Raw genomic sequence first — 12278 nt, 5'->3', positions numbered from 1 at the left:
CTTAGAAAGGGTGGTCTATATACACAATATGTCTGTATACTAGAAGGAAAGCAAGATCCTCCCTTACACAGTAGAGCATAGTGCTATCAGATTGGGTTCCCTCCAAGGTAAACGTATGGGCAGTTTAATGAATAAAGGTCTAGGGAAAAAGTTACACCTCCTATGGAACCTGATTAGTGATATGTTGCAGACGAGGAGGTGGTGCTCTGCCCTGCCCAAGCAGCAGGTCTTGTGACTCCAAAAGACAAAATATGGCTTAGCTTGCATGCAGAAGGTGAATCTATAGCTACGTGACGAGAAACCTCAAACACTGCTGGCCACAGCTTCCCAGCTCCCACGTCAGATGAAGCATCACTGCACAATGCACACCTGCCCAAAGGAGTAGAACGAAGGTCTCTGTGCACTCTTTTGCCTTGTGCTTGGTAATGAAGACCTGTAATATCCTCCCCTCCTACAAGGTGCAAGGGCTTGACTACCTCAGGAAAGCACTCACCCTGGTTAGGCTCAAGCTGCCAGGGTGGTGGTTGCTCCTAAATATGGCTACGTGCTGGCCATGCACCTCATTCCCTCAGAAAAATTTACACTTTTCATTATAAATTTGATACTCATTTTCTTGGATAGCATATAGTCCAATATGGAAATGCGCAAAACTTCAGAGAATTTATTCTGTCTGCACTGAAACAGTAATATGTGGCATAGGAATTCAACGCCATCCACAGGTATGCATGTATTTGCTGCTTCTCTTTTCATATATCTAAAGAGGAGGCTACACAAACGGTCTGATTGTGATGTCAGCCTCAAACCAGGCAAGAATTGAGATTTGCAGGGATGAATCCCTGTGGCTCAAGCACCTCTGGATATCTGTTTTAGTTTGCCTCCCAAAGTAGGAGCCGTATTTGGCAAATACATACTGTACTGTCAAGATAAGAAACAATGTATATTTTGTAGCCCGGACCACTTGTACTTTACCCAGAAGGATACATCTCTGGCCCCTATAGTTACTTTATTTGCTACACAGACAGTTTCAGCATTATTCTGTTTCAAAGAAGTTTTGAGATGTGGCATTAATAATATCACAGCCAGTAATTCATATCACTGGATTAATTAATTTGCAAAACATTAGAACTTTGGAAGAATTGAGTGAGATTTTTTTCACTGTATACTAACAATCTGCATTTCAGAAAGGAGAGATGAGTCTCTTTTCTTCTTATGTCTTGTATGAACTTACATGCCTAGACCTGAAAAATTTGTAAGGAGAATAAATCAGACCAAATGACTTGTGGGAGGATTCAAAACTGTAGCAATGTTGAGCACAGGTAGATACTGGATCTTCAGGTACTTCAGATCCAGGAATACTGTCTCACCACTAGATGGAAATAGTGGATTTTACATCTTCTGCTGCATTATCAGCACTTATACCTGACTACCGTTTGCATATCGTAAGCCATCTGCAGGCAGCACTGCAGAAATGTGGATCCAAAATTATTTGCTAGTGTATGTGGAGTAAAGCCAAGATTTCTGTTTCTAGAAATTGTCCCTGCTTTACAAGACTGGAGGCTTCCTAATTCCTGAAGGATGATTCTGTTTGATCCTTAATCTAATGGCTTTTCATTTATCCTTTCTCTAAGCAACCAGAGAACTGCAGGATGGACAGCATGTTGATTCAACTATCATGAATTAGTCAGTAAACATCACCCTAATTTAACCTTTGCTTTGCAATCTCTTACACAAGACACACACACAAGATTAAATTAAAAAAAAAAGGGGGAAGAATGTTGAAAGTCTTGTGTTTCAATGTACCTAGTTAATAACACAAAAGAGAAGCAATGTGACGCTGTCTTATGAGCAGATGCCATAATGTTGTTTGCATATTAAAAGCAAACATATAGTCAGAGAAACAGAAAGTTATTAAAGACAGGTCTGTAGGGAAGGATAGAGGAATTTTTTAAAAAATATCAGTTTAGAAAGTATCTGGGGTTGTTTTTGTGTACGACAAATTTGACTTTCTACAAAGTCTTGAAACTGCTAGGTGCTGTGTGAAGTTGTATCACAGCAAAGCATACAGAAAAAAGTCCTCCTTGCTCCAAAACATTTGGCTTTTTGGCAACTTTTCATATTGTGAAATGCTGGAACCAACACAGGACCTGCCTTGCTGTCTTCTCTGGTTTTGATACCTTCATTTCAATCTCCTTCATGAAAGTACTAGCAGAGAAGTGTAGTGACTGTTATTCCATAAAAAACCCCCTTGAGATACCAGATGTATCTTCACATTTCTCTTTTTCCAGACAGGAGAAAGTAGCTGTGGGTTTCATCCAGTGCAATACAAGACCAAAAGAAACAGAGATTGGCATAACCCTGATGTTGGAAACAAATTTTGGGAGTACATTGGAGTCAGGATTTTGTTTGTGACTTAAAAATAGCAGCTTCCTCACAGAGTATGACAGTAAATCTCTACTCACCTGACAGAATTTGACAAAAAATTGGTCAAAACCTCACAGGTCCTGTGATAGAGAATATTTTATGACTCCACTTTTGTGCCAGTGTACAGTAGTGGCAGCTGCAGTATTTTCCTTTAAGAAGTAGGAACTGCAGTTCAATGTGGACTAAAACCAAGATACCATGTCTCCATTTTTTCAATGCTAAGGCATGAGGTTGCATCCAAGCTTTGATTTTTCCTGAGTACTGCAAGCACTCATGCTAATTCTGCATTTTGACTGATTCTGTTTGCTAAACTGACCACTGTGTGTATGTAGGTCTGTTCCTGGGCCACAGTAACTGTGGATTGCTGTAGTTCAATGTACAAGTGGGAGTTGGGGAGTTGTTATGAAGCTGGGCAATCAAACCCGATAAACTGCTTTGGGATGATGATGCCTTATTGCTCTGTCTCTGTGCCATATGATAATATTTTGAATTAGCCTTCAAAAAAACATGACAGGTAATAAACAGTATAATTTAGCATTCAGAGTCTAGCTCGGGGCGCATGGGTACCGCCACTCAGCACGCTGGACTCCTTCACCACGCCGTGTGGAGTTTGTGTCGAAGGAGTGTCAAGGCCACAGCATCCCTCGGCGAGACAGCTCTGCGGTGTCCCACCGTTCCTGGGCATTCCCGTGCTGGGGTGCAAAGAGGGGTTGCGAGTGTACGTGTAAGTGTGAGTGTGCATATGTGAGTGAGCGTGCGTTTTCTGTGTGTGTGTGTCTGTGCATGTGAGTGTGCGGGTGTCTGCCTGTGAGTGTGAGTGTGTGTGTCTGAGTGAGTGTGTCTGTGTCAGTATGCGTGTGAGTGTCTGTGTCTGTGAGTGTGAGTGTCTGTGTGCGTGTGTGTGCGGGCGGAGGGCGGGCAGTGCCGCGGCGTGCCCGCTCTTGCCGCCGCCGCCGCGGGCGGGACTCGCCGGGCGGGGGCTCGGCGGGGAAGGGGCCGGGGCGCGGCGGGAGCCCCATTGGCTCCTCCCGGTAGCACATGTTGCCGGCCCGGCTATAAAGGCGGCCGCGGCCTCGCTACAGCCTGTCCTTCTGCCTTCACGTATCTATAGAGACGCCGTCAGCTCCAGTGCCACCGCCATGGCCGTCGACGCGTTTTTGGGTAAATGGTGCCTCGTCTCCAGCGAGGGCTTCGAGGACTATATGAAGGAGCTGGGTAAGAGGCCGGCGGCTCCCCGCCCCCGGGAGGGAGGGAGGGATGGATGCCGGGATGCCGCTCCGGGGATGTGTTGTCGCTGCCGGCCGGCGAGGCTCTGTCCAAGGTCCGCGGAGAACGCGGTCCCGGAGCTGGGCCCGAGGGTGGGCTGCAGCCCGGCCGTGACCACGGGTGGGCGGCGGCTGCGGGGGTGGTGCCGGGATTCTCCGGGATGCGGCGCCGGGGGCTCCGCGCCCTCTCGGCTCCGGGAAGGGAGCGCTGGCCAGCAGCAGACCTTTCCTCTCGGGAGAGCTGCCGCCTCTGGCTCCGCGTCCTAAAGATGTCAGCGACCCTTTTTGCATGGTAATTGCTGTGAGGCAGGTGACGGCACCTTCCCGCCGCACAGCGCTGCGCCCTCCCCGCCGCCACCTCCCTCCGCAGCACCCGGCATTAGCGGCTGGTGCCGGCAGCCCGGCTGCGATTAGGCCGGTTCTTCTCACCGGGAATGCCCGGGCCAGGGCGCGGGGGCTGCGGGGGCCGGCGCTGCCCCGGCCTGGAGGGCGGCGGGTGTCGCCCCGCAGCGCTGTGCCGGGGCCGGGCTGGCTCACCCCGCCTGGGGCGGCCGCGCACAGACCTGCTGAGCCGGGGCTGCCACCCCGTGGAGTCACCTTGGGTGTCTCCTCCCGAGAAAGCCGAACTGGATCAGCTGCCTGTGGGTAACCGGCAGCCGGCTGCCCTGCCGGAGGCTATTTGCCTCTTTTCTTCTGTGGGTAGTAGCACCCTTATCTCAGGGGGATGGTCCTGGCTTGTTATCCTTGCGTCCAGGCTGCCCTACATTTTTTTAACACGAAGCTACCGGATGAAGAACACACCTAACCGACCAGGAGCCTCATCTGCAAGCTCCGATTTACTACATTCCTGTGAGCATCCCGGCTGATGGGTGATAGATACCTGGCAGTGTATATATGGCCCAGAAGCTATTATTTTCTGCAATTTACTCACAGATGAAAGCCATGATATTTTCTCAAGAGGCAGAAGATGTAGCCTTATCTTTAGAGGGAGGAGAAGAAGGAATTTAGGTCTTGCATTCTTCATATAAAATATAAAAATCATCACTGCATTTATGCCCTGCAGACAGTGATGGCTGTAATTACATTTTGGGAGGCCTGTCAGTATGTGATAGGTATGGTATGAGAAAGCCTTTTGGACTGAAGTCTTTGGGAGACTTTGGAGGAAATTCAAGAATTTTAAACTCAGCTTGGTTGAGCCATGGATTAGGATGCCTTGGTGCTTACGTCCGATTGCCAGACCTAGGCATGTGCCAAGTTACAACTTCAAAGTAGAAATTAAGTGCTGTAACTGCAGAGCACCTCCCATGTGTAGGCAGTAACAGCCTGTTGTTTGGTTTTAGATTGAAATCATAAACCAGTCACTTTTCCATTTTACATTTACAATTGAGGCAATTAAATTTATACCAAGTCACATTTTAGCAGCCAGTCATTTACTGGAATTCACCCTTGCTGGCTACTTGTGAAACTCTCTGCCTTTGATCCAACTGATGCACCATAAACGAGGCCATGCTCATTCTGTGTAAAAGAACATTTGAGGACAAAGAAGTTGGAATTTCACTTTTTGCCATATGGAAGATGTGCAGCTCATCTCTGTTTATTCGGATCCCAAGCTGTAGCTGTGCAAATAACTCCCTGATTACTCTGGCCTGGACTACAGCAACAGAATGTGTGGAGGTTACTGTGGCAATAATTTCCAGTTCTGATCAGAAAAGCTGGACTGAGGAGAACTGTTTTTTCCCCTGTGACCTCAAGCTTAAGGCTCAATCCTGGAATCTCATTTGGGTTTCTGGAGAAGCAGTGTCTGGAAAGTACTTTATTTCCCTCTCAAGGACTCAACCCTTACTTCCACATACCAGGGGAATGCTGTGCTGATACTTGACAACGTTTTTTAACTACACCAGTTGCAGATCCCAGGCACTGACTTGGAGGTACTTTCTGCCCCTTTTGGTTGCATATCAATCCATGGTTCAGATATGCACTTACCATTTGATGGATTCACATTTGTTGCTTGCTGCCCTCTTATTTGTATTTTCATCCTTCAGATCAAAAAGATTCAAGCAACCCCCCCCAAACAGTGCATGCAGGGGCTGAAGCAGTGCGAATCTGTAGAGTTTTGAGGGCTGCTATCTCCAGATATGATTTTTCAGCCATTTGCAAATTGCTCGTTTTGCTAATTTCTCCATTTCTCTGTTTTTTCATGTGTGTGTAAGCACTATTTTTTATGATAATGATTTTCTAATTCACAACTCCGTACTTTGTAAACAGGATATAAAATATGAAATTTAGTTAAAAATGGCATGTTTGCAATGGTGTACAAATTAATGGAAGTAATACTTGAGTGAGTCTGAATAAAGTGGATTAATCTGTCAATTAAAAATAATTTGTAGAATTTTCAGTGTTCAGAATTTGAAGAGAATAATTTTATTTTAGTTTAACCTTTTGTATTTGTTTTCCTGTTTGCTATTTATTTCTGTTTGAAAAAAAAATTCAGTGTTGAGTTTTGGGATATCTACAAATCCTCTAGAGGGCAAAATAAATTTAACTTTAGCCCTCTGAGGAAGCAAAAAAGTAACTCTGCAAATAAGCTTTTTTCCTTCCTCATCTATGGAAAATTTAAAACATCCTCTTTCTTTGTGGCCCTTGAGCTTTGATTCTCAAGTGTACTCAAGTGCCTAATTAAATGGGAATTAGGTATTTGAATTCTTGTGTGGCCCTAAGCCTCAGGGTTTAACTGACTTTGTGACACTCTGTGCCTCTCGCCTTGCAGGTGTGGGTATGGCTATGAGAAAAATGGGAAGCATGGCCAAACCAGACGTTTACATTATTAAGGATGGAGACACAATCACCATAAAAACAGAAAGCACTTTCAAAACTTCACAGTTCAGCTTCAAGCTTGGTGAGAAATTTGAAGAAAATACATTAGATGGCAGGAAAACTCAGGTCGGTATACTAGACTTTCTGTTGAAAAAAGGCAATTCTTTGGGTGTTTTACAGAGGGAGATGCTATTTTAAAATCAGTTTTGACATCTACACTAACAATGCTTTATTTGATGAGCAGTTGTCTCTGTGAGTCTCGTTGAGATACTTTTTTTTAACATGGATTAAGCAAATTCCAAAGAGGGAGAATGCTGAAATCAATAGTCTTGTGTATTCTGCTGTTTTCATTTTGTAGCAGAAGCATTTTTTTTTAGTAAAACTAACAGACCTCTAAATCCCTGTTAAATCCAAATGCCACTTCATCTGGAGCCTGTGGAAAAAAATGCCATTGATGTTTAATCAGAGGCAATTCAGCCCTAGGGTTAACCTTTCTGCTCTGTCTCACATTTGCATAACAAGAGAGCCTGGTTCAGTGTGGGGTGGGGTCACAGACAGCAAGGCAACCATGTGAATTACAGTCACTAAACTCCGGTTTTAGAAGGCAAACAATTTCTCCTTGCACCTAGTAGGGAGAATATTTATCCCAAAGGAGGTAAAACACAAAGGTTACGTTACGCCTCATTTCCTGGTGTGAGTACTCTCTGTTTATCATCCCACTTCCTCCAGCCACACACTTTCAGTTGGACTATTACTGCAAGATCAGATAATTGCTACACTAAAGCTCAAAGCCCACGTAACAAAGAGATGATCAGAGAATAACTTCTGCTCTTGTTAATTGAAATTGTGGATGCTGTCAAAGGTCTGTCTGATGTGTCAGAGCAGTGAGTGAATGAACAGTGAGTTAGTTACTGTAAGAAGAGGATTGATAAAATGTTTAGGATGATTTCTGTCTTTGTAGTTGACAGTGATAGAATTATTATTGAGTGAACTGGGGTGGGAATCTTTCATTTGGAATAAGGTGTTGAAAAGCCTCAGTGCTGCCCAAATGTCATGGGAAAAATACTGATGGTCAGGTTTTTCTTTCAGACCCTTGTCAGCTTAAAAGATGATGGGTCATTGATTCAAGAGCAGGAATGGGATGGCAAGAAGACCACAATAACAAGAAAGCTAGTCGATGGACAATTGGTTGTGGTGAGTTCAGTCCTACTTTCTGATCCCCAAGTACTGCTGGTTGGTAGCCTGAAATGTAACTCTCAATGTGTCTTTTCCCCCTGTTGGTCTGCACTGAGAGGTAAATTAGTAAATCCATCTCTTTATCTTCTAGGAATGTGACATGAATGGTGTCAAGTGTGTTCGAGTCTACCAGAAAGCATGAGGACATCTTCAGGTTCAGTAGGAACTTGCTGCAAACAACTCAGTTCAGTGGACAGAGCTCCTTTTCACTCCGTATTTTCCTTTTCCCTGTTTTTTAGTATTTCAGTGAACTGAGCAGCTGAGTGCAATTCTTTTTAAGGGCCGTGATGTAACTATTATGTAACTATTCTGAAGTTAGGCTATTAAATAAAAGTGTTGAATATATGAAGTGGAAACATTGTTACTACAGTGGAATTTCAAGTGAGGTTTCATGAAAAACCGGTTTGTTTTAGGCTCTTTTATGATCTGCCTTCAGCACAAGACAAGACAATATATTGCAAATATCCCTACTCTAAGAAAAAAATATTCGAAGTTTGGGCTGTGGAATTCTTCCAATTTCAAATTTTACTAACTTCCATGTTACAAGTAAATAAATTGGGTGGGCATATATACAAGATAAGCTAAACTGGAGTTTAAGCAGAGGGATGGATTTTCAGGGTTATCTTGGGTTTTTTGTGTTTCAAACCCAATTTTCCTAATCTCAATATGTATATACCAGTAAGCCAATGAACATGATAAATCTAAGCAACACATAAACACTTTCTTGAAAGGAAGTCTTATTTATGAAGACATTTCCTAGAAAAACTCTTATTCCTTGTCTAGTAACATTCTCAAAGTTCTTAACTGAAATCTGCTGAAATACTGCCTAAAACCTAAAGCCTCATTTTTTTTAATTGTTTGAAACACGTAGTAATGGAGTTTATATGCTTTGAAGTGCCATAATAAATAATCAGAAATATCAGTGTCTTGAGTACTACTTTTGCACTGGTTGGGAAACAGAGTCTATAATTCTTCTATTCTGCCAAAGAGATGTCAGATGAGACAAAAATTTAAAAAGTTTAGGTGAATTTCTGTGATACCAGACAAGCATGTCCTAAAGTGAATCTATTTGGTGACAGGAAAGTTTCCATGAATTCAGGAGCCTGGAGGATCATGCAGTTGCACAGGTCCTGTTGGCTGCATCCTCCATTATAGAATCAGTTTTTAATTCTGAGATTTTAGCTGGTCAGTGCAGGTGAGCTTACTCAAACTGAAAAATCTGCTATTTTGTGTTCATTCTGCTAACCATGGAAGGTGACTTTTTCCATAATTTTGGACCATTTATCCTTTTCATAATTTTGTGAAATTCCATGGCTCCTTTTTGGGTTGTCATTTTTCACATTATCTTCTAGTTGTATTTTTCCTCATTTTAATATGAACCCTAAAGATAGTGTAGTCTTATGCAGACATTAGAGATAGAAGGAATCTACCCATAGAAGTAATATGGAAAACAAATGGATCTGATTAGGGTTCTACTAAGTTTCAGATCAGAAATACACTAAACAGCATCAGGCATGATATGAAAATCCTGCCTCCCTTTCTAAAGAGGCAGTGTTACTGCTTTCAACTGGGCATTAAGCCTTCGGTGGGGTCACTGGTCTATCACTTACCCTTGCTTGTTTACTCCTGATCCTGGGTAGTGTTAATTGTTTGTCTTTCATTTGAATGGAAAAATAGTCCAATGTCTTTTATAGGACATCCGTTTTGCTTACAATGAGATCACTTCTTGTAAAACAAAAGGCAGAAGAGTATCGTTTTAGAGTGATTTCCTTTGGAAACAAGGCTTATAAGTCTGCATATCTGTGCTCTCCAAATTCAGCAATATGTGAAGTAGAGGCTAGAGGTCCCAAAGATAACTATTCTTCCATGAATGTCATGAAAATAGGCAGCCTGATGAAGGAGATGGACCATTAAAATACCTTGATGATGGAAAGACTGCACATGAAAGTGGCACTGTTTGACATTAAATGGAAATAAAACATTACAAGGTCTCTTGGCACGCATAAGAAGTTATTTTAAGCTCAGAAGCTGACCAATGATGAGGCAGATTGAGAGGGAGCTGGAATTCTTTTGAACTAGTTCTCCAGAACTACTTAGTCTCACATAGTTATTTGCTTTATTTTGATATTAGCTCCAGCCTCAGTTACCAGTAACATCAGTGTAAGTGTACTGTGACCCAGAACTACCAGATTAGACCATACACTTAAAATGACAATTGCTTTTTAGTACTGCAAATCAAGATTTATAATGCTCAAGACTTGAAAATATATTTAGTTTCCAGTTTCCTCCTATTATTTATTATACTAGAAAAAAGCTTCGCTCTTCATGAGTTTATAGCACAATATTCTCATCAGTGCAAAATAACCAATTGTCCTGACATTTGAATAACTGTAGTCCACTGTATCACATAAGAAGGCAGAAAATAAAGTTCTCTGAGTAGAACTGAAAAAGAAGTTGTGCATTATTTAGCCAGGACTGCTTCATAATGCTATAGAAATTAATGAGGAGACAAGCTTTGTTGTGATATTTTAGTGCATGTTTTTTGAAATACTTTGGAGGGATAAAAGAATCATGTTCAGCAAATGAAGCTGCAACTAGAACTTGCTCAAAGAGAAGCAGTTTCCATGTCCAAAACACATTCATTAAAAGTCACAAGCAGTGTCCAATTTATATCTTTAAATCTCACTGTCTTCTCAAATTGGTGTAGTTCTGCTGTTTACAAGAAAGAGGCTGTCATTTATGTGTTTGTTTTTTTGTCTGTGAGTAGGTGGGTAGGTGGAGTTTTTTTGGTAGTGAAGTGGGATAAAGGAGTAGAAAATGAAGTTGTTTAGTAGCGTAGATCTGATATTCCACCACATTAGGGAAGTCTCTTGTTTGAGCTTTCCAGGAACACTAATGAAAGGGCACTGTGCTTTGTGGAGAGTGTACTGGCTCTGTATAATGCTCAGACTATTAAGGATTTTCCTGTTATGGTTTAGTTTTATGATTTATTTCAAAATTGTTATCCTACTCTGCCTGCAATCTCGGCAATTAATACCGGCTTTTCCTCTTCCTCTCCCCTTCCTACCTCACACATGCCCTCCAGATCAAAGTTTTTTTAAGAAACAAAGTCAATGGTAGGAAACATCTCAGTTTTTGGAGGATATGGTTCCACTGATAGCTGTCAGCTGTCCAGAAAAAAAAGAGAGTGCTTATTTCTTCAGGTGTGAAGATCAAGTGTAGGGAGACAGTTTTGCTCTGTCATTGGCCACTTGGGCTATATTAACTGACACTCAGATATCTGAAAAACAAATTAATCATTGAATAGGCACTACTTTTTTTTTTTTTCAGGTCAAGACTTAAAAATCTAATATTGCATAAGCCACCTTATCTACTTCTACATAATTCTTCTACATGAATTCTGTTGCTTCAGAAAGCAGTCCCTTCATAGTAACTCTTTTTAAGGTCAGATGCTGAAAATAAGTGCCCTGTAAATATTTCAAGGGGTTGTAAGAGAGACATGAGTCTCTGCCCCATTTCAGCTCAGCCTGGGATGTCAGTCTGTGCCTGAGCTCATTATCAGAGCATCATTGTCCAGCTCAGATATCTTCAGGTTTTACACACAAATTCATGCTTAAAACTAATTTCTATGAAGGAACTGCCATATTGTTTATATTCTACATAAAATGGTTTAACAAAAATAAAAGTAATGCAGACGAGTTCCACTCAGACCTTTGCTGGTGATTCCTTCCCTGGCTGAGTAAGTGCTGACACAATGAATGGATTAGAAACCTTTGCACTATGTTATTTGTGATCGTAGGGAAAATACCCCAGTGTGAGAGTGAGTGGGAGCAAGTTAACATATATTAATTATTCTTTGATGCCTACTTTCAGTCCCATTGTTCAGCCCTGAGAGGATTTAGCACTATTTTCTTAGGTTTTGGAGAAAATCCAGCATCTGTGTAAACACATTTTTCCCATGGTTCTTCTAGCTTTGGCTGTTCAGCCCTTGTACATCAAATTAAGTTTCTGTTGACACTTCCCAGAATGGTTTTACTTCATACTATTATTTCAGAGGAAAAGGAAACACTATGAGAGACCCTGCTCCCAGGAGTAAATTTGGTTTCCTTTCCAGCAAAAATGTTTTCAAAATCAATTCCCTCTACCAAGTGGTCCTAATTATATTCTGAAGATATTTACACATGAAGTTCATTATAGTTTCAGAAGAAATGTAAAATTTCTGCAACTCATGCAATCTAGAACCAGTTTCAGATAATGTCCTACAACAATCTGCTGAATCCCAAATAGTATTGTCGACACTTTAAAATAAATAACATGTTTGTCATTAATCACAGATGTGCACTCTGAAGTACCAGAAGACAAATATCCCAGTCTGAGGACCATGCATACCATTTATCTAGGACTGGACTTTTTGCTCCCCCAGGCAGAGCATGTGGTTCCTTTGGGAATTCCTGCTTGAAATCATTGAGTCTACCTTCAGAAAAGATGTTAGCCAAGGATGAGTTCACTGTGCAATGAAAGTGTCCAACAGAAAATCGAGGG

General features: G+C 42.0%; 1 protein-coding gene across 1 annotated transcript; it reads left to right on the top strand.

Moving 5' to 3' along the window:
* Positions 1 to 3502: 3502 nt before the first annotated feature.
* LOC136287163 (fatty acid-binding protein 5) lies at positions 3503 to 8658 on the top strand. The gene is made up of 4 exons (XM_066179624.1): positions 3503 to 3636; positions 6454 to 6626; positions 7590 to 7694; positions 7828 to 8658. The coding sequence occupies exons 1-4, from the start codon at positions 3561 to 3563 to the stop codon at positions 7876 to 7878; spliced, it is 405 nt and encodes a 134-aa protein (XP_066035721.1). The 5' UTR covers positions 3503 to 3560; the 3' UTR covers positions 7879 to 8658.
* The last annotated feature ends 3620 nt before the right edge of the window (positions 8659 to 12278 follow it).

This window comes from Chamaea fasciata, unplaced genomic scaffold, assembly GCF_029207755.1.
Source record: "Chamaea fasciata isolate MVZ Bird 193981 ecotype frontalis unplaced genomic scaffold, bChaFas1.0.hap1 SCAF_1, whole genome shotgun sequence".
NCBI lineage: Eukaryota > Metazoa > Chordata > Aves > Passeriformes > Sylviidae > Chamaea > Chamaea fasciata.
This window is presented reverse-complemented; position numbering and strand designations above follow the sequence as displayed.